The 27,395-nt window shown below is 36.6% G+C and overlaps 1 protein-coding gene across 8 annotated transcripts in view; it reads left to right on the top strand.

Moving 5' to 3' along the window:
- The window catches only part of ATRX (ATRX chromatin remodeler), a 310,799-nt gene that overhangs the window by 112,253 nt on the left and 171,151 nt on the right, over window positions 1-27,395 (top strand). For all 8 annotated transcript variants that reach the window (XM_034649523.1, XM_019809464.2, XM_019809463.2 and 5 more), the window contains 4 exons: window positions 4,561-4,694; window positions 5,150-5,326; window positions 12,357-12,450; window positions 24,287-24,389. In XM_034649523.1, coding sequence (XP_034505414.1) covers window positions 4,561-4,694; window positions 5,150-5,326; window positions 12,357-12,450; window positions 24,287-24,389 — 508 coding nt within the window. The remainder of the gene's footprint in view (window positions 1-4,560; window positions 4,695-5,149; window positions 5,327-12,356; window positions 12,451-24,286; window positions 24,390-27,395) is intronic.

Raw genomic sequence — 27,395 nt, 5'->3', positions numbered from 1 at the left:
CATCACATGCCCTCCTTAATGTCCATCACCTGGTTTGAAATATTTGTTTTTATTTTGAACCCTGAAGTATATAACATTTGCTAATGCCTCATACTTTATTAGAAGAGTATGGGTTCATCACCTTGTTTTCACAAGAAGTTTTTAACATTCTTTGGCTGTAGTCATTTGAATTGTTTTACATATCAACATTTTGAATATGGTATGATATTTTAGCATAGCATATACTTAGATACTTGTTTTGTATCTCTAAAGGGTATACATTTAAACCTATAATCTTATTCAGAATTCTCTGTTTAGAAAAAAAAAATTCTGTATTTAATTCTATTGTGGTATTGTACACAAAATGTAAACAGTTTTTTAAAAAAATTTGTCATCTTTGTGCATAAATGCACCATAGTAGGTTTTGGCCTTCTAAAATTGCATATTTTATTTAGCAATTTTCTTCAGGCCTGTTTTCAGAATCTCTTAAAAGATAAAACAGTAAATTATAGGGATGTATCTGAGATGGCCTGTCAAGTGCATTTTAGAGATGGAGCATACTGGCCTAAAGATGTTTAGAAATTTTTTTTTTAATTTTTAAAAAAAGAAGCTTCAATTCTGTCATTTCTAAATACATATTTGGAAATCAATAAAATACAGTTATCTTTAAGAATGTGACTATAGTAGATTCACCAAGTACTCATAAGCGTAGTAGTAGTGAATGAGTAGAGAATATAGCACTGGCATATTAGAGAATATTGGGATTCAGGATCTTAGGTGCTACTTCTGGCTTTGCCACTAACTTTGTTTCTTTGGCCATATCATTTTCCCTTTCTAAGCATGTTTCCTCATCTGTAAAATGACAGAATTGGGACTCTAAGGTCCCTTTTTCTAGCTCTAAAATTTTGTGTTGCTTTTGTAATGGCTGTTTTTCTAAAACCTCCACGGTGCAACAGATCCTTCTCTTGATTGCTCCTATTTTAGAAATTTAATGTTTTGAATTACTGATTTATGTACCAGCAAGAGGTAGTTTACTTTTTTCCCCCTGTTTGAGTACTTATACAAGGAACATTATGAATTTCCTTTCTAGATAGGATCAGAATAACTAAAGGCTTTCTTGGCGTGCGATCTCTCTCTCTCTCTCTCTCTCTCTCTCTCTCCTTCTCCCTCTCCCTCTCCCTCTCTCCTGCTTGTGTGTTTGTCTTTCCATTGTTGGGCTGATTCCTTATTTTTGCTTCCTTTTAGTAGATAAAGGTGTAAGGGGTAATAAGACATTGCCTTGGTATTATGTGATTTAGAAGGCTTAGCTTGTTTGGGTTTTGGGGTTCTATTATTCTCTCATGCACCAGTTCCGATCATTGTTTTTTGTGGGTTTTTACCCTTCCTCCCATATTGTTTTGCTTTCTCCCCCTCTCCCTTCCCTCCCTTTCAGGAAAATGGAGGAGTGGCTCCATTACTTCCAGCTCTGCCCAGGTTTTCTGCCACAGAGTGGCACAGCCTGTGCCTCTAATGCTTCTGATAGAGTCGTGACTGCTTTGGATGCTACACCTGCCCCAAGATGTAATATTGAGCATTGAGATTCCAGGGGGGCAGTACCTTGTTGCCTGGATGATTTTCTCAGAAACGTCCTGGAAAGCCTCAAGAAAGGAAACTTCAGAGCAAACAGAAATCAACTAGGGATCATGACTATACATCCATCACATGCATACCAGCACGGGTCCAGCCGAGGCCTCCAAAATGATGCTTTGCCAGCCTCAGCTGGTTCTCAAGTGATGATGTCCTTGAAGTCTCTGTGGCCCGTGACTCAAGAGTTAAGGTAGTGGAGTTTCCCTTAAAGCATCTCACAGCAGGCTTTGTAGATGGGACACATCTCACCTCAACATGTTTGCTGACTACTCAGGTTGAAGGTCAGCCTCAGCCCTTAGGTCCTTCAAATTAAGTTCTAACTTTGAGTTGTAGGTTATGTGATAGGCTAGGTTTATGATACAGTGTGTCTTTGACCTAGTGGACTTGAGCCATCAGTCATTCAAAATTATTTAACTTTATTCTTTTTAGGGCTTAATATTACATGGCTATACATCAGGTTTTCCATTGGTCAAAAGGTGTTAGAGGGTAAATCTAAACCATCTTAGGGAGGTAAAGCTAAGGGAATCTCCATTACTCTGTATGTAACTTTTCAGTTTGGAGAAAGATGACCATTCTCTGAATTTTGTAATTTTTTTTCCTGCTTCTAAAGTGATTGTGATTGTTCTGTATATTATGTTCTTAATGAAGGTTGTTGATTATTAAATCATGTAATTTTTCAGTGTATGAATCTCATTTAATTTTCCATGACTTATTATGTAATTTCACAGTTGATATAAAATTGTATCTTATTATCTCATGTGTATCATATTTCTCAGTTTTTTTCATGACAGTCTAAAACTTGAGTATGAATTAGGTAGATTTACATATTTTGACCTTCCATTTAGTAGACATATTCTTACGAGTCTAGAGTTTGAAAGAAGAAAAATTTTATGGTTTCTAAAAATTAACCATGTCTTTACAGATAATATAGAATTTTAGACTTTTTTTGAACTTGTAAATACAAACTGAAATCAGGTGATTGAAGTAACCTTTAGTGTAACTAAATTAGTACTTGTATTTTTATTGGTTATTACTGTACTACCCAAATGGTGATATAAGATCTTGTAACTGCAAATGAACTGTTTTTCTATTTGCAATCTATTATTCAACACTTTACATTCCAAAAGCAGTGGTTTTACCCAAGTTGGTTCAAGAAAGTTTTTCCTTGTCCATGGGAAATGACAAATGTAGTGTGTATTAAAGATGATTTTAGAGAGTTTTTCTAGATAGATGCTTTACTAAATTTAAAGAACCACCCTTCATTCTGAAACTGTTTCTTAATTTGTGGAGGGTTTGTTGAAATAGTCTTTATTTCATAAAATGATGAAAATAAACAATTTTGGCTTTAAATTTTTATTCTTGGCAAAATGAAAAGTTGACAATCCTATATTCTCCATTTTAAAAAGTTAACTGTGTACAGTCCAAGTCAGCAAACCACTGATCTAGACGTGTAATAACAACACTTAATAGCTCAACTACAGTAGGATTTAAATTGGAGTGATCCAGTCTTTACTTTATTGAAACACAAATCAGATCAAAAACTCTCAAGAAAGCAAACTCATCTGTGGTTTCCTTTAGCACTTGGTAACTCTCTTTGTTGTCTAAATATTTCTAATCTGTTTAGAGAAGGAAGCACCAAAAGGCAGATAATAAGTATTTATGAAGTGGTTACCTGTTTTGGTGCCTTTGCTATATATCTTTGAATAAAACTAGTAATGAACAGTCTGCCTTTCAAATAAAATTACCAAGGCATTAACATCTCCTGCCATTGAGTGAATCTTGACTGAAATGTGAGTGTATGTTAAGAAATCTAAAGAGGGGTTTGAAATCCAAAAATAACAGAAGTTCCATAATTCCAGCTGTAAGTTTTTGACTGAGCTAGAGAGTTAATCTTGATTGCAGAGCAGATGTTTATCCCATAAGAGTTAGTTCATGGAAAACCGAGAATCATGCTGCCTTCCTTTTGAACCTTTCTATAAGGTATTCCTTTGTTACTGTTATTTATAAATTTATATCACAAAGACACTCCAGGTGCAAAACACCTCACCTTACAAAAGCTGCATGATTGCTTTTATCTTACATTTTCAGATGTTTTCCTTTAGCGTAAACATGGACATTTATTAGGTTTATATTTTATTTTAACATAAGATGATGTTAAAGAAGTATTTCTCATGCTTTTAGCAGTTGATTTTTCTATTAACCAATTGGTCTTTGAGGAACATCTTGAGAAATTTTGGTATGAGTAAGGCTACTGCACTGTCTACTTTTTTGGAAAGTGGAGATTCATTTATGGTATTTTGTGTTCTTTTACCATGTGTGTAATTAATAGCACTCATGTCCCTTCTCTTATCTGCCCTAGTTTGAATATTATTAGGGATTTCTGATTGCCTCAATACTTAGTATATGGTATATGCTTTCATTTCATTAACAGAATTTATGAATTATATTGAAACTTAAGTGCCAAAAATATTATTCACCAGTTTGAGGCACTGTTTGATAAGAAAGTGGTTTATTACACATAGATTTTCTAAGAGTATGTTTTGCTTTGAATAGTCTTCTCATGTGGAGTTTTGTCTTGGAATGTCATTTGTCTGAATAAGTTGATTTATTATGTGGGCCTATCTGATACTGTAGTTGTTGGATGATGGCAGCAGAGCAAATACAGGATTGGAAGATTATGCAGCATGAAATTGCAGTTGGTCAAAATAGTAGAAATGTCCCTCAGGTTTTTAAATAAATTGCAGAAGTATTTAGAATTGGAAGAAATCAGTGCTAAAAGCATTTTCAAAAGTTTTGGTTGGTAGCTTAGGTTAAAACATGGTTTTGGTAGTTTTTTATTGACAGTATAAAATCTTTTTATACATTTATTTCTATTTTGATAGTGAGATTTTTTTTTAAAATTTGTTACACTTCACCACCAAATATATAGTTTTTTTTACTGTCTTTTTACTCAAGAATTGCCAAGAAGATGCTTTTAGAAGAAATTAAAGCCAATCTTTCCTCTGATGAGGATGGGTCTTCAGATGATGAACCAGAAGAAGGGAAAAAAAGAACTGGAAAACACAATGAAGAAAATCCAGGAGATGAGGGTGAGCTCCAAAGAGAAGTATAGGGTGTCATAACTTGATTGTTTGACCAGTTCAGTCTTTGAGGACTATCTGACCATGACATTTCATAATATATGCATTTGGAGTTTATTAAAATATTTAAAACTTTACTACTACCTTTACTCCTTTTGAGTATCTGGTAATAATTGTGCACGTTTTATCAGTTATTGCCAATAAACAGATGATTTTTCAAGCAATATATTTTTTCCCTTCTAAAAAAATCTACAAGTGTCTTTTGGTGATATTTAATCAATATTTAATAATAATAGATCAAGTCTAATGTATAAGATTGCCTGGTATTACCAGTGATATCAAAGTAAGTGCAAGCTGTGATCTTTTTCATAAATCTTGATAATTTTCAACAAACAAAATAGTGTTATAAAACATTTTAAAGGAAAAAAGTCTGAAGGCTTTACTGATTCATTTTCTCCATTTAGAAGCAAAAAATCAAGTCAATTCTGAATCAGATTCAGATTCTGAAGAATCTAAGAAGCCAAGATACAGACATAGGCTTTTGAGGCACAAACTCACTGTGAGTGATGGAGAATCTGGAGAAGAAAAAAAGATGAAGCCTAAAGAACACAAAGAAGCCAAAGGCAGAAATAGAAGGAAAGGTAAGACATTTTAATTCTGAATGTGAGGAACATACTTTTTTTTTTTTTTAAGAGAGGGAGGGAGCGCCTGGGTGGCTCAGTCAGTTAAGCACCTGCCTTCGGCTCAGGTCATGATCTCGGAGTCCCAGGATCGAGTCCCCAGTCGGGCTCCCTGCTTAGTGGGGAGTCTGCTTCTCACTCTGACCCTCCCGCCTCCCGTGCTCTGGAGAGAGAGAGAATCCCAAGCAGGGTTCATGCTCCTTGTGGAGCCCAACATGAGGCTTGATCTCAGGACCCTGCGATCATGACCTGAGTCAAAATCAAGAGTCAGACGCTTAACCATCTGAGCCACCCAGGTGCCTTAGGAACAATACTGGTTTTATAAACTAATTATAGTAATGAAATTTAAATATGTCTGGACCAGCTATATTAAGTGAATATCAGCACACTGGTAACAACTGTTCTCTTACATGAGAGTGAAATAAAGAATTTAGAGTGGGAAGAGAACCCAGAAACTTGAGAGATGACACGAAGAATATTTTTAACCTTTAGTAGTCATACACACTTAGATTAAAAAGATAAATATGACAATAAATAAAATATATTTAAAGGCTATGTAGATGACATAGGATTGCCTGTAACTGCAGGACGAAATAACGCTTTCCCAAGGAAGGATAGAAGATGCAATTAATTTGCATAGATTTATTATATGCAAAGCTTGTATGTAGTCAGATAAAATTTTCATTACGTTAAAAGTCTGAATCCTTCTGCATTGAGTGCTTGCATATTTCCAGCATCATGATAAACATTGAGAATACAAAAATGAATAAGGAATCATTATCTTGTATGGTGGTTTTTAGCCTGGCTACACATGTGGATTATTTTGGGGATTTTGAAATACACATATGACAAGACTCCAACCCAAGCCAGTTACAGCATAATTGGTGGTGGTGAGACCTAGGTATCCATATATTTTATAAAGTACCTCTGATATGATTCTGATACGTAGCCAGGTTTGGCGTCAGTAGTTTTGTAAGAATTATTGACATTAATATTAAATGAAATTATAGCACTATGAAGAATGTCTTCTGTAACAGAGGTATTGTATAGTGTGGCACAAAGGAAGATTTCTTTAGCTTCTTGGAGGATGGCAGTTACCCCAGAGACGACTTCACAAAGATGAAGAGTTTCAGTCAGCCAAGCATGTTGTAACTGAGGAGCAGGTAGATGTGAAGATTTATAGTATAAGCAGGGAAGAATCTTTAGAAGCCTCTGCAGAATGTTTGGCACATGGTGGACAGAATACAGTTAACATGGTATAGCTGGACTGTAGGAGGGAATAGGGAAAGTAACAACAGGAAATGAAGCTGGGCCAAAACAGACACCAAGTGTTGGAGACACTTGAAAGCTTTTGTTTCTCAAACTGGAGTACTTGGCAGTGGACCCATGGGTACATAAGGCTGTAGAGTAAACATTGTACACCTCTTTGGTGTACCCATTTTACTTGAACATTGGGGGAGAACATTCTTAAATAATCACAGGTATATTGAAAAATTAAATGTGAAATTTGCCTGAGCATTTTGGCTAACAAAATGTTCAGAGAAACGTTGGTTTCTTAGGGGGCAGATTTTGAAAACTTTACGGCCAAACTCCTGGAGGGCAAATAAACTCTTTTTTTGCCATTAGGAATAGGAAAACATTTTTGGAAGTGTCTGAGAAGTACAATAGACTCTATAGGCTGGAGAGCTATAGAAAGCTTCCTTTATTTTTTTATTTAAAAAGTTATTTCTGGGGCACCTGAGTGGCACAGCGGTTAAGCGTCTGCCTTCGGCTCAGGGCGTGATCCCCGCGTGGTGGGATCGAGCCCCACGTCAGGCTCCTCCGCTATGAGCCTGCTTCTTCCTCTCCCACTCCCCCTGCCTGTGTTCCCTCTCTCGCTGGCTGTCTCTATCTCTGTCAAATAAATAAATAAAAAAATCTTTAAAAAAAAAAAAGTTATTTCTATTTTTAGTTTTTTTGAATTGCAGCTGTATTGAGATACAATTCATAAACCATACAGTTTGCCTGTTTACAGTATACAATTTGTTTTTAGTATATTCACAGAGGCATACCACCACTTTTTAAAACAACTTTGACGTATACTAGACATACAAACAAGGGCACATTTTATAAGTAGACAGCTTGATGAACATACATGCACAGGACATTCATTACTAGTACTCATGAATCACAGCCTCAGCCCAACCACTCATTGTTCCTGTTGAAAGATATTAACCAAGAATATAATATGATCAGATTAGTTGTCTATTATTCTGTGATACTCAGCTTAGATTTGCATCTATTTGGAGGATACTGCTATAGTTGATACCAAGTGCGGTTGTTGAAGGGGAGAATTGACTTAGGTCACATAGAGACTGAATGTGAGAGAGAGAAGTGTGGGATGACTCAGGTTTTTGGAGTTGTCATGGTATATGTATAATACGACAAAAGTATATGAAATGGTCTAGTGGAGCCTGTAATGTTGTACAGATGTAGGGCTAAGGAAAGAATCTTGGAATCCTGAATATTTAAAGGGCTGTTGAGCAGCAGTTATTCATTAAAGAGGAAGAGGAGGGCTTCCCCCCATGCACATATACTTAATATGTCAAGGACATTTTCATGTTAATAAATAAATAATAGTACATCATTTTGTGAATGCTTAATTTATAGATTTCCTTGCAGCAGGACTACAAGCTTGTCTTTCAGATTCTATAAAGCACCTGAGCAATTTAAGCAGGTTGCATAACTTAGCATGATTCCTTCATGTATCTTCGACAAAAGGGGAAATACTGATCTTGCCTCTGAGGCTCAGTTCAGAATATAGAGACCTTTAGTAGGCACAGTTATATTTGAAATATTTTATTAAAACCTAAGTTTTTTGTGACCTGACCTGTTTCCACTGTCCTTTTCTGTGGGTAATTTATTACCCAAGTGTTTCTTCATTTGTTTGTGAAAGAGGGAGTAAATTAAAATCCCATCATATTTATGTTTCTAATATGGATTATGATCGTAGTGATTGATACTGCATTTAAAGTTGCATGATTTTCCAAGTTTTGCAAACTCCGTTGTGCCTTTGTTGTCTGGAAGCTTAAGTTAAGCAGTGGGCAGAAATCAAGAGAGTAACTGACTTAGTAAATCAAGGCCAACATGTGAACTTTCAGTTTCCACCTAAATTTGAAAAAGGTTATAAAAATTATTTTGATGATAATTTAAAAATTTAATTATTGCCTTTATATTAGATGATATAAATTGATGTTATTTTTTTGAAGATTTTATTTATTTGAGAGAGTGAGAGAGAGCACAAAATCAGGGTGAGGGGCAGAGGGAGAAGCAGACTCCCTGCTGAGCAGGGAGCCCGATGTGATGTGCGGCTCAATCCTGGGACACCGGGATCGTGACCTGAGCCTAAGGCAGACGCCTGACCAACTGAGCCACCCAGGTGCCCCTGATGTTATTTTTCTAAGTGTGATAATGTTACTTAGTTATATACGACAGCATCCTTATGCTTAAGGGTAAAGTGTCATGGTATTTGCACTTAAATGGTTCAGTATAAAAAAGTGTGTGTGTATAGAGAGCGAGCAAGAAAATGTGATGTAAACTTAACAATAAGTGAATTGTAGGGATGGAGAAGGGAGAAGGGATGTAGATATTCATTCAATAATTCTTTCAAGTTTTTGGTAGGTTTGAAAATTTTCAAAATAAAGTGATGAAAAATTAATAATAGGTATAGAATTTTGCTTTTTATTTTTAAAGGTTTTATTTATTTATTTTTGCGAGAGAGCATGCGAAAGAGAGCATGAGCTGGGGGAGAGGCAGATGGAGAGGGAGAGGCAGACTCCCTGCTGAGCATGGAGCCCAATGCGGGTCTCGATCCCAGGACCCTGGGATCATGACTTGAGCAGAAGGCATATGCTTAACTGACTGAGCCACCCAGGCACCCCTAGAATTTTACTTAAAGGATTTGTATGTGTGTGCCTGTGGACCCATGTGCTCCCCCACATTCCCAGTTGCTTAGTTCTTTTATTATTATTATTATTGTTGTTTTTTACTGTGGTAAAATAAAACATAAAATTTTAACCATTTTAACCATCTTTAAGTGTACAATTCAGTGACATTAGGTATGTTCACATTGTTGTACCATCAACACTCTGTCTCCACAACTCTTCATCATCCCAAGCTGAAACGCTTTATTTTTTTATTTTTATTTATTTTTATTTTATTTTATTATATTATGTTAATCACCATACAGTACATCCCCAGATTCCGATGTAAAGTTTGATGCTTCATTAGTTGCGTATAACACCCAGTGCACCATGCAATACGTGCCCTCCTTACTACCCATCACCAGTCTATCCCCTTCCCCCACCCCCTCCCCTCTGAAGTCTTCAGTTTGTTTCTCATAGTCCATAGTCTCTCATGTGAAACACTTTAAACAGTAACTTCTTATTCCTGTTTTCTCCAGTAGCAATTCTTTATTGTATTTGTGTTAGCCTATGTTTTAAAAAATTTATTTATTTTTTTGGATAGAACAGACATTAGATTCTGATCTCAGGTCATGATCTTTTGGTTTTTTTTGAAGATTTTATTTTATTTATTTGACACACACACAGCACAGGCAGAAGGAGTGGCAGACAGGTGGAGAGGGAGAGGCAGACTCCCCGCTGAGCAGGGAGCCCAATGTGGGGCTCGATCCCAGGACCCCGGGATCATGACCTTAGCTGAAGGCAGTTGCTTAACCAACTGAGCCACCCAGATGCCCTCAGATCATGATCTTTAACAATATTTTTTATTATGTTCAGTTAGCCAACATACAGTACATCATTAATTTCTGATGTAGTGTTCAGTGATTCATTAGTTACGTATAACACCCAGTACTCATCACGTCACGTGCCATCCTTGATACCCATCACCCGGTTATCCCTTCCCCCACGCCCCTCCCTTCTGTAACACTCAGTTTGTTTCCCGAGGCCAGAGTCTGTCATGGTTTGTCTCCCTCTCTGATTTCTTCCCATTCGGCAATTTTTTTTTGGAATTTTTGGTTTAATGAAATGTAAAAATAGTATAGAGTTCCTATATACCTTCTACTCAGCTTCCCTAATTTAACACTTTAAACTTACTATGGTATGGTAACCAAAACCAGACAATTAACATTGATACAATAGTAATTAGTTAAACTGGGGATTGGCTAACTATACCTGAAGGCTATACCTGAACCACATTATACTTACTCACTTACTTACTCACCACTGCTTTCCTGTGTTTTTGGTGGCAAAGTTGAGTAGAGATAAGTAGTTGCCACAGAGACTGTATAGCCTACAAAGCTGAAAATATTTACCATCAGACTTCTCACATAAAATGTTTTCTGACCTCTGAAGTAAAGTACAGACCTTATTTGCTTATTATGAGTTTTCCCACTAAAGTCTTTTCTGCCCCAGAATCCAGTGAAGGATACCACATTGCTTTTAGTTGTGATGTCTCCTTAATCGCTGATATGTGACAGTTTCTCCTTTTCTTTCATGATCTTGACACTTTTGAAGAGTATTGGTCAGTTATTTTCTTGACTGTCCATCTATATGTATTTGTCTAATGTTTTCTTATGGTTGGATTGAGGTTATTATGCATTTTGACAAGAGTACCACAAAAGTGATATTTAATCTTTCTCAGTGTATCATACGCCAAGGTTACATGATGATAATAGGTCTCATTATTAGTAATATTAATATTGATTGCTTGCTTCAGTTGGTGTCTGCTGGATTTTTCCACTGCAAAAATATCTATTTTTCTATTCACATTGAATTAATATCTTGTGGAGAGAGACTATTCAGATATCCTGTTTCTCATCATACTTCAGCCCACTAATTCTAGCATTCATCTTGCCTGAAGCAATTACTGTGATGTTTATCTAGTAGTGATTTTCTACTTCTTTCATCACTTATACATTCAGTAATGGTAAGAAAGGGCTGTCTGTATTCCCTTATTTATTTATCCCATTACTTATATTAATATGGGTTTATAGATATTTTATTCTATGAGTTGTACTCCAGTTGTTCATTTTGTAGCTCACATTGTTTCAGCTTTGGCTATGGGAAGCTCCTTCAAGTTGAATCACATGTTCTTTGAATTTATCCTCATAATGTTTTGAACACTGCTTTACTTTCTGGCACCACAAGATATTTCAGGCTCATCTTGTGTTTTCCCTACCTGGCTTCCTCTGGCCGGAAAGATGGGTATTCTCCTGGGGTTTTAGATACCTGTGTCATAGTGGCAGTTTTGGTACAGAAAAATAAAAATTTTGAGAGAAAAAATAAAATTGGAGATTCCTTTATTCTCATGATTTGCAGGGCCCAGCTCCTTTTTCTCAGTGCTGTGGCTAGAAATGGGGTTCTCCCAGTTTTCCTGTCAGCACCCTCTGCATAGTTTTGGAATTCAGCCTGCCTTCTTGTTGAAACCAGATAAGACAGGAGGAAAAAACCTATGACACTCACAGTCACTGCCCCAACCCCAGTTTTTAGGGATCATTATTCAGGTTTTTATTTCAGTCCCCAGTCTGCCTGCTCTTGTTTCCTTTTCATAGTTCTTAGGTCACTTTATGTATTCTGTTAATAGTTTCTAGTGTCACAAATGGCAGAAGAGTCTGTATTTGCCTTTACTCCATCTTGGTCAGCCTACTTTGCTTGTTTTGAATAATCAGAATTCTTTTTATTCACCTTTGGTAGTAATGAATTTATTTGATTGATAGTTGAATTCTCTTTTTGTTAATTCATGCACAATACTTATATTTTAATATAGAACCATAGTTTTATAGCCATAGTTGGAATACATTGGAATATTTTTATATATGCTATTTGAGTTATTAACTGGTCTAATCTGTATGATGTGTAATATCCACAAATGTATATACTATAGATAGTCTCACAGTGGTCTGTGTTTTAATGTGAAGGTATTGACAAATTAAGTGAATTGCATTTCTTTTGGGAAGTATTTAGTAACTTTTTTTTTTTTTTTATTCAAGTGAGCAGTGAAGATTCTGAAGATTCTGATTTCCAGGAATCAGGAGTTAGTGAAGAAGTTAGTGAATCTGAAGATGAACAACGGCCCAGAACAAGGTAGATATTATATCACTTTTTCAAAAATTGTAAGAATTAATATGAATAACCATGCTTTGATTATTTATAGAAAGGTTGCTGTTACAAATAAAGTAAAATATTTAATATTTTGATTTGATACTAATTGTGAAAACTAAAAAGAGTACATATAAACATACATGGTTTAATTATGTGTTGTAAACCAGGTGGGCTTTCAGTGTGAAAAAACACTCTTGATTGTACTTTTTGGTTGTTATGGGGGGGTGCTGTAGTGTAGTAAATAAGAGGCTGTGTTGACAAACTACCTCCTGGCTTTACTATTTGCTCTTTGTATGAATACACTGTGCTTCAGTTTCCTTGTCTTTAAAATGGGGGATTACAATGGTACTTACCTTATTGATTACTGTGGACATTGAATGGGTTTATAATATGCCTACTTGACAAATAGTAAATGTTCTCTGAATGCTAATTATTGGTCTTACTCTAGTATACTAGTATTATAGTAATTAAGATTTGTTTGTTCTCTTAATACACATAGCTACTGAGCTAGATTAGTAGTTTTTTAAAATTCTGCTTACTTCTTAGTGTACTATTTTAGATAATACTAACCATTCTAAGAATTTTTTTGTTTCCTCCAGAATATTGCATCTTGGCCTTTTTGCTAAGATCAAGTGTATTTCCCCCAGAATAATATTATCTTTTTATAGTTTATCAAATGGGCTGTTTGTGTTTGTATGAATGTGATATGTGTGTCTGCATAGGTGTCAATACTTGTAAATATTAAAACATTTGAGATCTTTTTAGATTAGCACTTACCAGGTTGTGCCTCGGGTATAGCAACATATTACACATTAGGGAAATAACAGTAGGATACAAGGAGAGATTTTTAAAACTGAGAATTCACGTAACACAAAAACTCACCATTTTCAAGTGTAGAATACAGTGGTTTTTAGAATATTCATAAAGTTCTTCAGCCACCACCACTATCTAGTTTGAGAACATTTTTACCACCACAGAAAGAAACCCTGTACATTAGCAGTCATTTCCCATTCTTCCTGCCGTCCATTCCCTGGCAAAAGCTAATCTACTTTGTATATGGATTTGCCTATTCTGGACATTTTATATGATTGGTTTCATATAGTATTTTTTTAATGAATGGATTCTTTCAGTTAGCATAATGTTTTCAAACTTCATGCTTATCTTGTATTAGTACTTTTATCTTTTTAAAATATTTTTAGATGATCATAAAATACATGTAACCTAGACTTTACTCTCTTATGCATTGAGTGTACAGTTCAGTAGTGTTAAGTACATTCACATCATTCTGCAACCAATCTCTGTGACTTTTTTAATCTTGCAAAACAAACACTACACATTAAACAATAAATCCCCCTTCCCCACATCCTCAAGAAACTACCATTCTGTCTCTATGAATTTGACTCCTGTGGGTACCTTATATAAGTAGAATCATATAGTATTTGTTGTCTTATTGTGGCTGGCTTATTTTACTTAGTACAGTATCCTCAGGTGTCATCCATGCTGCAGCATGTATCACAGTATCCTTCCTTTTTAAGGCTAAATAATGTTCTACTGTGTGCATGTACCACATTTTATCTCTTTATGCATCATTGAACACTTGGCTTACTTGTGTTTTTTGGTATTGGGAATAATGCTGCTGTGAACATGGGTGTACAAATATCTCTTCAGTCCCTCCTTTCAGTTCTTTTGGTTTTATACCCAGAAGTGGAATTGCTGGATCATATATGGTAATTCTATTTTAACACCGAAGAACTGCCACATTGTTTTTCGTAGTGGCTGTACCATTTTGCATTCTTACCAACAGCACATAAAGATTCTACTCTTTCTACATCCTCACCAACACTTGTTCTTTTCTGTTTTTTATGGGGTGGGAGGGATCTAACAACCCTAAACACTGTGAGGTGGTATCTCATTGTGGTTTTGATTTGTATTTTCCCTAATGGTTAGTGATGTTGAGCCTCTTTTCATGTGCTTTTGTGTGCTCTGAGTTGAGGGAGACAGAATCCTGCCCCTTGGGCAGCCCTTAGAAAAGCCAGAACGTTGCAAGCAAGTTTCACTCTTTACCTTCCTTCCTTGTGGAGGAGCTGAGAATTGGGCGGCTTCCTGCTGACCTTGAGCTGAGCAGGAAAGAGGGTACAAGTATGAGCAGAAACACTACAAAATATCCAACCATTTTAAGTGTGACTTTTGGTTAGGTGTTCACTTAGTAGCTAAAGTTTCTTGACTGGATTATAGAGCTCTCATAAAGTTACTTTTTACCATATGTTGTTTGTTCTGTGTTTCTGTGGGAGAACAAGAGCCTGGAGCTTCCTAGTGGCCATCTTTTGTGGTTACCTGGCTATTTTATTACTTTTAATGGCTGAATAATATTCCATTGTATAGATGATACTGTATTTTATTTACCCATTTTTCATCTGTTGATATACATTTGGATTGTTTCCATTTTTTGGCTGTTATAAATAATGCCACTGTGAACATTTGTGTATGATTTTTTGCATAGTCATATGTTTTCATATTTATTCATAGGAATATGTGAGTGGAATTGTTGGTTATGTGGTAACACTGTGCCCAACTTTCTGAGGTAACTGTCAGACTGTTTTGCTCAGTGGCCTATCATTTTACATTTCCACCAGCAATGCACCAGATTTCTGCACATATTCACAAATTTTTATTATTATTATTATTATTGATTATAGCCAACCTAGTGGGTATGTGGTGGCATCTCGTGATTTCGATTTACTTTTCCCAAATGAATAATGATGTTGAGCATTTTTGCATGTCCTTACTAGCCATTTGTATATCTTATTTGGAGAACCATCTGTCTAAATTCTTTTCCCAATTTTTAATTGTGTTGTCTTTTTATTGTTGATTCATAACAGTGCTTTATATATTCTGGATACAAGACCCATATCAGAATCCATTGCCTAATCCAAGGTCCTATAGATTTATCATTCTTTTCATTGACAAATTTTATAGTTTTACCTATTATATGTAGGACTTTGATCCTTTTTTTCCCTATAATCTTTAGGAAATTTTATTAAAATAAGCTTCTAGGTTTATATGTTTAGATAGTTCTTAGTATTTTCTAGTATAAATACTATTGTCATGAAAATATTTGTAGGGGCACCTGGGTGGTGCAGTCGGGTAAGCCTCCGACTCTTGGTTTTGGCTCAGGTTGTGATCTCAGGGTAGTGAGATCAAGCTCCACATCAGGCTCTGCACTCAGGGCAGAGTCAACTTGGGACTTTCTCTCTGTCTCCCTCTGCCCCCCCCCCAATAAAGAAATCTTAAAAAAAAAACTGTATACACACACAATAGAGATACAGAAATATTTTTATTACACATTGTTATATATACACACATATTTATGCATATGGGTATACTGACATACTCATTTGATTACTTCTCTTAGAGTAAATTACTAAAAGTGATGTTGAGTCCAAGTTGTAGAATTTTAAGACTTTTGTCATATGTATTTTCATCTTTTTTCTTTTTCTAAAGTTTTCTTTTTCTAAAGTTTTTTTTTTTTAAAGATTTTATTTATTTGACAGAGATAGAGACAGCCAGTGAGAGAGGGAACACAAGCAGGGGGAGTGGGAGAGGAAGAAGCAGGCTCATAGCAGAGGAGCCTGATGTGGGGCTCGATCCCATAACGCCGGGATCACGCCCTGAGCCGAAGGCAGACGCTTAACCGCTGTGCCACCCAGGCGCCCCTCTTTTTCTAAAGTTTTATTTAAATTCCAGTTAACATATGGTGTAACATTAGTTTCAGATGTAAATTTAGTGATTCATCACTTACATATAACACCCAGTGCTCCTCATCATAACAAGTGACTTCCTTAATACCCATCACCCACTTAACCAATCCCCCGGCCCACCTCCCCTCTAGTAACCATCAGTCTGTTCTCTGCATTCAGGGGTCTCTTTTCTGGTTTGCCTCTTTTTTTTTCTCCCTATGTTCATCTGTTTTGTTTCTTAAATTACACATATGAGTGAAATCATGTGGTATTTGTCTTTCTCTGATTGACTTATTTTGCTTAGCATAATATTCTCTACCTCCAGACATGTCATTGCAAATGGCAAGATTTCATTCTTTTTGATGACTAATATTTCATTATATATATGTATACATATAATATATACACACACACACACACACACCAAGTCTTCTTTATCCATTCATCAGATGGGGGGGCATTTGGGCTTTTTATATAATTTGGCTATTATTGATAGTGCTGCAATAAACTGTGGGGGTGTAGGTATCCCTTTGAATCAGTATTTTTTATCCTTTGGGTAAATACTTAGTAGTGCATATGCTGGATCATTGGGTAGTTCTATTTTTAACTTTCTGAGGAGCCTCCATACTGTTCTCTAGAGTGGCTGCACAAGTTTGCATTCCCACCAATAGTCTAAGAGGGTTTGCCTTTCTTCCACATCCTCGGGAACATCTGTTGTTTCCTGTGTTGTTAACGTTAGCCATTCTGACTGGTGTGAGCTGATATCTCATTGTAATTTTGATTCGTATTTTCCTGATAATGAGTGATGATGAGTATCTTTTCATGTGTCTGATGGCCGTCTGTATGTCTTTGGAAAGATATCTATACATGTCTTCTGCCCATTTTTAAACTGGATTATTTGTTTTTGGGGTGTTGAGTTTTATAAGTTCTTTATGTATTTTGGTTACAAACCCTTTATCCGATGTCATTTGCAAATATCTTCTCACAATCCAAAGGTTGCTTTTTTATTGTTGATGGTTTCTTTCACTATGCAGAAGCTTTTTATCTTGATGAAGTCCCAATAGTTTATTTTTGCTTTTGTTTCCCTTGCGTCAGGAGACCTTTCTGTAGTAAGAAGTTACTACAGCCGATGGCAAGGTTACTGCCTGTGTTCTCCTCTCCTTTCTCACATTTGGGTCTTTCATCCACTTTGAATTTTTGTGTATGGTGTAAGAAAGTGGTCCAGTTTCATTCTTCTTCATGTGGCTGTCCAGTTTTCCCACCAGTTTTTGAGAACAGTCTTTTTTCCATTAGATAGTCTTTGGTGCTTTGTTGAAGATTAGTTGACCATATAGTTGTGGGGTCATTTCTGGGTTTTCTGTTCCATTCCATTGATCTATGTGTCTGTTTTTGTGCTAGTACTCCACTGTCATGATGACTGCGCTTTGTAATACAGCTTGACGTCTGGAATCATGATGCCTGCAGCTTTGATTTTCTTATTCAGGATTGCTTTGGCTATTCAGGGTCTTTTGTGGTTCCATACAAATTTTAGGATTGTTTGTTCTAGCTCTGAAAAATGCCACTGGTATTTGATAGGGATTGCATTAAATGTAGGTTGCTTTGGTTAGTGTAGACATTTTAACAATATTTGTTCTTTCAGTCTATTAGCATGGAATATTTTTCCATTTCTTTTTGGCATCTTCAGTTTCTTTCATCAGTGTTTTATAGTTATCAGAGTACAGGTCTTTTACCTCTTTGGTTACATTTATTCCCAGGTATCTTACTATTTTTGGTGCAGTTGTAAATGGGCTTGATTCCTCGATTTCCCTTTCCGCTGCTTCGTTAATGATTTCTGTATGCTGATTTTATCCTGTGACTTTATTCAATTCGTGTATCAGTTCTAGCAGGTTTTTGGTGGAGTCTTTCAGGTTTTCTATGTAGAGTATCATGTCATCTGCAGATACGGAAATTTTGACTTCTTTGCTGATTTGGATGTCTTCATTCCTTTTGTTCTCTGATTGCTGAGGCTAGGACTTCCAGTGCAATGTTAAAATACCAGCGGTAAGAGTGGACATCCCTGTCTTCTTCCTGACCATAGAGGAAAAGCTCTCAGTTTTTCCCCCACTGAGGATGATATTAGGTGTGGGTTTTTCATGTATGGCCCTTATGATGTTGAGATATGTTCCCTGTATCCCTACTTTGTTGAAGGTTTTTATCATGAATGCATGTTGATCAGTTTGTGAATGTTGAATCACCCCTCCAGTCCATTAATAAATTCCACTTGATCATGGTCAGTGAGTCTTTTAATGTACTGTTGGATTAGATTTGCTGGTAGTTTGTTGAGAATTTTTGCATCCGTATTCATCAGGGATATTGGCCTACATGTGGTTTTCTGTTTTAGTGGAGTCTTTGTCTTGTTTTGGTATCATAATAATATTGGTCTCATAGAATGAATTTGATAGTTTTTCTTCCATTTCTATGTTTTGGAATAGTTTCAGAAGAATAGGCATTAATTGTCCACAATAGCTAAATCATGGAAGGAGCTGAGATGCCCTTCAACAGATGACTGGATTAAGAAGATGTGGTCCATATATACAATGGAATATTCCTCAGCCATCAGAAAGAACGATTACCCAATATTTGCAGCAACATGGACGGGACTGGAGGAGATTATGCTAAGCGAAATAAGTCAAGCAGAGAAAGACAGTTATCATATGGTTTCACTCATTTATGGAATATAAGAAATAGGAAGATCGGTAGGAGAAGGAAGGGAAGAATGAAAGGGGGGTTAAACAGAAGGGGGAATGAACCACGAGAGACTGTGCACTCTGGGAAACAAACTGAGGGCTTCAGAGGGGAGGGGGGTGGGGGATTGGGATAGGCCGGTGATGGGTATTAAGGAGGGCACATATTACATGGTGCACTGGGTGTTACATGCAAGTAATGAAGCATGGAACATTGCATCAAGAACTGGGGATGTACTGTATGGTGACTAAGATAACAAAACAAATATTGTTTAAAAAATTTAATAAATAAATAAATAAATAAATAAAAGAAGAATAGGCATTAACTCTTAATCATTTGGTAGAATTCCCCTGTGTAGCCATCTGGCCCTGGACTTCTGTTTGTTGGGAGATTTTTGAGTACTGATTCAATTTCTTTGCTGATTATTGGTCTGTTCAAGTTTTCTATTTCTTCTTGCTTTAGTTTTGGTAGTTTATATGTTTCTAGGAATTTATCCATTTCTTCCAGATTGCCCAATTTTTTGGCATATAATTTTTCATAATATTCTCTTATAATTGTAATTCTGTGGCTTTGGTTATTTCTCTTCTCTCATTTGTGAGTTTGTTTATTTGGATCCATTTTCTTTTCTTTTTGATAAGTCTGGCTCTGGGTTTATCAATTTTATTAATTTTTTCAAAGAACCACCTTCTGGTTTTAGTCTTTTTTTTTTTTGAGATTTTATTTATTTATTTGACAGAGATAGCCAGCGAGAGAGGGAACACAAGCAGGGGGAGTGGGAGAGGAAGAAGCAGGCTCCCAGCAGAGGAGCCTGATGTGGGGCTCGATCCCATAATGCTGGGATCACGCCTTGAGCCAAAGGCAGATGCTTAACGACTGCGCCACCCAGGTGCCTGCTGGTTTTAGTCTTTTCAGCTGTATTTTTTTGTTTCTTTGTCATTTATTTCTATTCTGATCTTTATTATTTCTCTTCTTCTGCTGGCTTTAGGCTTCATTTGTTGTTCTTTTTCTCGATCCATTAGGTGTAAATTTAGGTTGTTTATTTGAGATTTTTCTTGCTTCTTGAGGTGGGCCTGTATTGCTATGTACTTCCCTCTTATGACTGCTTTTGGTGCATCCCAGAAGTTTTGGACTGTTGTGTTTTCATTGTCATTTGTTTCCATGTATTTTTTTTTATTTCTTTTTTAATTTCCTGGTGGACCCGTTCATTCTTTAGTAGGATGTTCTTTAACCTTGTGTTTGTGGTCTTTCTGAATTTTTTCTTGTTGACTTTAAGTTTCATAGCTGTGGTCAGAGAAGATGCATTATGTGATCTCAGTCTTTCTTTACTAATTGAGTACTGATTTGTGATCTAGTATGTGATCTATTCTGTAAAATGTCTCATGTACACTTGAAAGGAATGTGTATTCTGCTTCAGGATGAAATGTTCTGAATGTATCTATTAAGTCCATCTGGTTCTCTGTGTCATTCAAAGCCACTGTTTCTTTGTTGATGTTCTGCTTAGGTGATCTGTCCATTGATTTAAGTGGGTGTTAACATCCTCTAGTATTATTGTATTGTTGTCAATGAGTTTCTTTATGTTTGTTATTAATTGTTTTATATATTTGGGTGCTCCCAAGTTGGGGACATAAATATTTATAAATGTTAGAGCTTCTTATTTGATAGGCCCCTTAATTATGATATAAGGCCCTTCTTTATCTCTTGTTATAGTCTTGGTTTCAAGTCTAGTTTGCTTGATATAAGTATTGTTTCTCTGGCTTTCTTTGACATCCATTTGCAAGAAAAATGTTTTTCCATCCCCTCATTTTCAATCTGCAGGGGTCTTATGGTCTAAAATGACTCTTGTAGGCAGCACACAGATGGATCTTGTTTTATTATCCACCCTGACATCCTGTCTTTTGATTGGACCATTTAGTACATTTACATTCAGAGCAGTTATTGATAGATACGAATTCTGTGCCTTTGTATTACTTCTTTTGTTGTTTCTGGAGATTTTTTCCATCCCTTTCTAGTCTTTGTCGTTTTTGGTCTTTTTTTTTCTCACTCAAAAAGTCCCCCTTTAAATTTCTTTCTGAGCTCTTTTAGTGGTTATGAACTCCTTTAATTTTTGTTCGTTTGGGATACTCTTTATCTCTCTTTCTCTTCTAAATGATAGCCTTGGTGGATAGAGTATTCTTGTTTGCATATTCTTCCCCTTCAGCACATTTTTATATCATGCCACTGACTTCTGGCCTGTCAGGTTTCTGTGGAAAGATCTGCTGCTGTCCTTTTGGGTCTTCTCTTGTAAGTTTGGGACTTCTTTTGTCTTCCTGCTTTTAGGAGTTTTTCTTTGTCACTGTATTTTACAAATTTAACTTCAGTATGTCTTGTAATCCTGCTTTTGTTGATGTTGATGGGAATTCTTTGTGCCTCCTCTGTATGTGTGTTTTCATCTATTATTTTCTCAGATATACCTTCTGCCCCCTTTAATTTCTTTTCTTCTGGGACTCCCATGACACAAATGTTATTACATTTGATGGAGTCACTACATTCCCTAAGTCTACTCGTGATCCATCATTATTCTTCCTCTCTTTTGTAAAGCTTCATTATTTTCCATAGTTCTATGTTCTCTATGACTTGTTTCTACGTCTGTTTCTTCCATCCTTGTGGTAATTACATCCAGTCTGTTTTGAATCTCAGTTACTACATTTTCATTTCTGACTAATTGGCTTTTTATCTTTTTTTATTTCTGTGGTAAGGGTCTCCCTGATGTTTTCCATGTTTTTCTGAAGTCCATTGAGTATCTTTATGATTGTTGCTTTAAATTCTCCATCATATTAATTATATCTGTTTCAATTAGATCTCTGTCCATGACCTTTTCTTGTTTTTTTTTTTTTTTCCCTTTTGGGATGAATTTCTCTGTCTCTTGGCATTTTGTCTAGGTTTCTGTCTTCTCTGTGTTAGAAAAGCCTGTTATGTTTCCTGCTCCTGAGAGTAATGGCTTTATGAAGAGGAGGTCATATACTGTCAAGGGCCTGGTGGTTCAGGAAGGGTCTCTGATATGTGCTGCATCCACTCTGCTGCTAGATTTTGGCTGCTCTATCCCTTGGTTTAGTTGTCTGTAGAGGTTCTCCTTGTCTGGTGTTTGGAGCGTGGTCAGAGTGTGGCAAGTTTTAACTAGGTGTGCTTTGGTCTGCTTTCTAAAAGAGACCTGAAGCTATTTCCAGTAGAGTGGAAGCTTTGCAGCACTCTATGGTAAGTAGATGTCTTGCGTGCCTGGGTTTATGCTGGTCTTCTGGGGAAGGGGTCTACTGCGCTGGTCCTTAGTGATGCTTGCCTGAGAAAAGCAGTAACAGTGTAGCTCAGGGGTGTGAGAATTGGTACAAGCAGGTTAGGTAACCACTGTTGGTGCTGTACTATTTCTTAAAGTTGGTTTATGCTGAGGGGTGGGGAAGGGAAATAATGTCAGCCATGTCTTTTGTCCTCGTAGAGGGGAGTCTGTACTTGCTGCTCTCAGTGAAGCGCTCCCAGAAGAGTAATTCCCCCTCGTGCATCCTAGGTGTTTTTCAGATCATTGTTTTCACACTGTCTGCAGTTTGCTTGCCTGCCTGGAGTAGTGCAGTGCACTTTGGGCTCTATCCCAGCTAAGCCTGCTGACTTTTTAAATTCCAGACTTTAGGGACCTGGTGTAGTGGGGATCTGCAGTGGTCTTCTGTGAGAGGGTCTTGCCATGCCTGAACTAATGCAGGTTTGACCCAGAAGGGCAGTCGTTCGGATTTGGAGCAAATCAGGCCAAACATCCAGCGTACAGGTTAGCTTCTCTCAGCCGGTCTGTCTGTGCCTATGCTGAGGTGTGCGGTGTGGGGGATGGTGCCCGCCGGTTCTTTTCTCCCCAGACATGCAATGGCACCTCTCATAAATGCACTCCAAGAGGAGGAAACAGTGTCTCCCATTGCACTTTAGGGGATCTTCAGATTGCGTTATTTGCCTGCGAGTTGCTTGCTTGCCTGCCTTTTGTCTAGGAGTAGGGCAGCGCCCTCAGGTCTCTATCCCAGCCAAGCCCAGGGACCTTTAAAACTCTAGTCTTTGAGCCCCTCTGGTTGCAAAAACTCATGAAAATCAACCCCTTTCATGTTCCCAGCCAGTGGCTTTGAGGAAATATTCATCTTGTGCGTATCCCTGTGTGCTCTGCTCTCTCTCTCCTTTCTCTTCCTCCCCTCTGCAGCACCCATGATACATTTCTCTGCTAAACCACCTCTCCACACTTTCTATCTTCCCGAATGTGCCCTCTTCTCTCCCTCTAATTGTGCTGTTTGTTCCAGTCTTCAGGTCTATTCCTTGGATATTCAGAATGATTTGATAATTATTTACCTGTGTTTGAGGGGTGAGGCAAGCCTAGGGTCCTTCTATTATTCTTCCATCTTAACTCCCTCCTGTCATACATATTTTGAAACTGTCTTATAGAGCTCATTTTTTTCTCCCCCAACATAATATGTAAATAACCGTGTTTTCACTTTTTCAACAATGAAATAGTGAATAGTCTGTTAGGTAGAACATATAACTTTGGGGGATTATGATCCATTTTGAGTTAATTTTTATATATAAGATAGGGGTCTAACTTCATTCCTTTGCATGTAGATAACTAGTTGTCTCAGCACCATTTATTAAAAAGATTTTTTTTTAACCTGTTGCATTTTCTTAACACTTGTGGAAAATCAGTTGATGACAAATGTGATGTTTTATTTCTGGGCTCACATTTCTCTTTCATTGATCTTTATGTTTGTTATTGTTATTTATAACCTGAATGTACTCTCTTTATATATGTAACTTTGTATACCAGTTTCTAAGGCCAGAAGTACTTTTTTTGCCAAAAGTTGTTACTGATTACTTTTTTTAATGTATGTGCACTCATATGAAGAAAACAGTATCTAGCCTTTATAATCTGCCTTTTTTCCTAAGAGATGGTGAATATTTTTCATTTGTATATTGGCTATTAATATTTCTAAAGGCCCTCTATCCATCTTTTTTTTTAAATTTGTAATTTATTTTAAAGAGTGAGCGAGTTAGGGGTAAGGGGAGAAGGAGAATTTAAAGCAGACTTCATATGGGGCTGGATCCCATGACCCTGAGATTATGACTGATTGAGCCACCTAGGTGCCCTCATCCATCTTAAAACCAATGCCAAAACTCCCCTCTGAATAACTTAAAGTGTTGGTCATTGGATTAAAATTAAGGGTTATGTAGTGAAGATTTTTTACTTTTTGTTTTCCTTGTCTTTTTTAGGAATGTACCCAAAGGTAAAGTAGCTGTAGAATAGTATGTAATTAATTTAAGGAAATTCATCATGAAGTATTTCATTTTGCATTTTAAATGTTCTTTAGGTCTGCAAAGAAAGCAGAGTTGGAAGAAAATCAGCGGAGTTATAAACAGAAAAAGAAAAGGCGACGTATTAAGGTTCAAGAAGACTCATCTAGTGAAAACAAGGTAATGACATTTATTATGTGCTTGAATTATAAGTACAGTAGAGTGTAGTAAATATGTTACCTCCTTTTCTGCATTCCATTCATTAGTTTACTTCTGGTTTATTTACATTTTAACACCTTTGTGGAAGAATTGACTTAATGAATGTATAAGTATGCAGAAGGAGTATGACCCATTATCAATTTTTTTTCTGTTCCTTAACTAAATCTGATGGAAATTTTAAGTTGCTCTTTTTCATTATTTTACACTCTTGGGACTATAAAGTTGATGAGGGGTGTTCTATTTTCTGAGGACATAAAAACATTTTATCCTGAATAATGACTCGTGTGAGTAAATTTCTTCCAGAAGTGATGTTAGCAAATTCATTTCTTATATAATCAGGATTATGTGAAGTAGAAATTTTCTGTAATATGTTTCACTCTGTGAGTATGGAATCAATCCGTAACATGATTGATTCATGTTCTCGGTGGGTGGGTGTGTGTCTTTTTTTTTAAAAAATGATCCTTTTAACCATTTCTAAGTGTATATTTCAGTGGTCTTAATTAAATTCAAAATTGGAAACTCTGTACCCAGCACCTTGTAACTTCATCTAAGTGGAGTCATACAGTATTTGTCCTTTTGTGTCTGCTTGATTTCACTGACAGTGTTTTCAAGGTTCATACATGTTCTAGACTATATCACAATTTCTTATCTTTTTAATGCTAAATAATATTCTCTTGTTTGTATACATCACATTTTGTTTATGTATGCATTTGTTGATGGACATTTGGGTTGTTTCCATCTTAGGCTATTTTGAGTAATGGTGGTGTGAATGTGGGTGTAGAAATATTTTAGTCCCTCCTTTTATATCGTTTGGTTAAAATCTGAAATATGGAATTGGTGGATCATCTGCTAATTCTATGTTTAACTTTTAGAGGCACTATCACATTGTTTTCCCAGTGCACCAGGCTTCTAGTTTTTCTACATTTTCACCAAAACTTGTTAATTTCTGTTTTTTTCTTTTTCTAATAGCCATCATAATGGGTGGGAGATAGTATCTCATTTATGGTTTTGATTTAAATTTCGCTAATAACAAAGAATGGTGAACATCTTTTCACATGATTATTGGATATTTCTGTATCGTCCTTGGAGAAATGTCTGTTGCGTTCCTTTGCCCCTGTTTCTGGGTTGTTGGTTTTTTATTTATTAATTTTTTATTTTATTTATTTTATAATAATTGTTTACTATGTTATGTTAGTCACCACACAGTACATCCCTAGTTTTTGATGTAATGTTCCATGATTCATTATTTGCGTATAACACACAGTGCACCATAAAATATGTGCCCTCCTTAATACCCATCACCGACCTATCCCAATCCCCCACACCCTCGCCTCTGAAGCCCTCAGTTTGTTTCCCAGAGTCCATAGTCTCTCATGGTTCATTCCCCCTTCTATTGACGCCCCCTTCATCCTTCCCTTCCTTCTACTACCGTTCTTCCTACTTCTTATATTCCATAAATGAGTGAAACCATATGATAATTGTCTTTCTCAGCTTGACTTAATTCACTTACCATAATCTCCTCCAGTCCCGTCCATGTTGCTGCAAAGGTTGGGTAATCGTTCTTTCTGATGACTGAGTAATATTCCATTGTATATATGCACCACATCTTCTTAACCCAGTCATCTGTTGAAGGGCATCTCGGCTCCTTTCACAATTTAGCTATTGTGGACAATGCTGCTATGAACATTGGGGTGCATATGGCCCTTCTCTTCACTACATCTGTATCTTTGGGGTAAATACTCAGTAGTGCAATTGCTGGATCATAGGGTAGCTCAATTTTTAACTTTTGAAGGGACCTCCACACTGTTTTCCAGAGTGGCTGTACCAACTTGCATTCCCACCAACAATGTAGGAGGGATCCCCTTTCTCCACATCCTCTCCAGCAATTGTTGTTTCTTGCCTTGTCAATTATCGCCATTCTAACTGGCGTAAGGTGGTATCTCAGTGTGGTTTTGCTTTGAATGTCCCTGATGGCTAATGATTTTGAATATTTTTTCATGTGTCTGTTGGCCATTTGTATGTCTTCATTGGAAAAGTGTCTGTTCATATCTTCTGCCCATTTTATGATTTGTTTATTTTTTTCTTGTGTATTGAGTGAGAGTAGCTCTTTGAGGATCTTGTATACCATCTTTTATCTGTAGTGTCATTTGCAAATATCTTCTCCCATTCCTCGGGCTGCCTCTTAGTTTTGTTGACTGTTTCCTTTGCTGTACAGAAGCTTTTTATCTTGAGGAAGTCCCACAAGTTCATTTTATCTTTTGTTTCTCTTGCCTTTGGAGATGTGTCATGAAAAAGGTTGCTTTGGCCGATGTCATAGAGGTTGCTGCCTATGTTCTCCTCTAGGATTTTGATGGATTCCTGTCTCACATTGAGGTCTTTCATCCATTTGGAGTTTATCTTTGTGTATGGTGTGAGAGAGTGGTCAAGTTTCATTCTTTTGCATGTAGCTGTCCAATTTTCCCAGCACCATTTATTGAAGAGACTGTCTTTTTTCCACCGGATGTTTTTTCCTGCTTTATCAAAGATTAGTTGCCCAAAGAGCCGAGGGTCCATTTCTGGGTTCTCTATTCTGTTCCATTGGTCGATGTGTCTGTTTTTGTGCCAGTACCATGCTGTCTTTGTGATCACAGCTTTGTAGTATAGCTCGAAATCCGGCATTGTGATGCCCCAGCTTTGTTTTTTTCAACAGTTCCTTGGCGATTCGGGGCCTTTTCTGGTTCCACAAAATTTAAGTGCTGTTTGTTCCAGTTCTTTGAAAAATGTCATTGGTTTTTTGATTGGGATGGCATTGAAAGTGTAGATTGCTCTGGGTAGCATAGACATTTTAACTATGTATCTTCTTCCGATCCATGAGCATGGAATATTTTCCCATCTTTTTATGTCTTCCTCAATATCTTTCAAAAGTGATCTATAGTTTCTAGCATATAGGTCCTTTACGTCTCTGGTTAAGTTAATTCCAAGGTAACG

This window comes from Ailuropoda melanoleuca, chromosome X (assembly GCF_002007445.2).
Source record: "Ailuropoda melanoleuca isolate Jingjing chromosome X, ASM200744v2, whole genome shotgun sequence".
Taxonomy (NCBI): Eukaryota; Metazoa; Chordata; class Mammalia; order Carnivora; family Ursidae; genus Ailuropoda; species Ailuropoda melanoleuca.
Note: the sequence above shows the minus strand (reverse complement) of the source record. Positions and strands in the feature narration are given on the sequence as shown.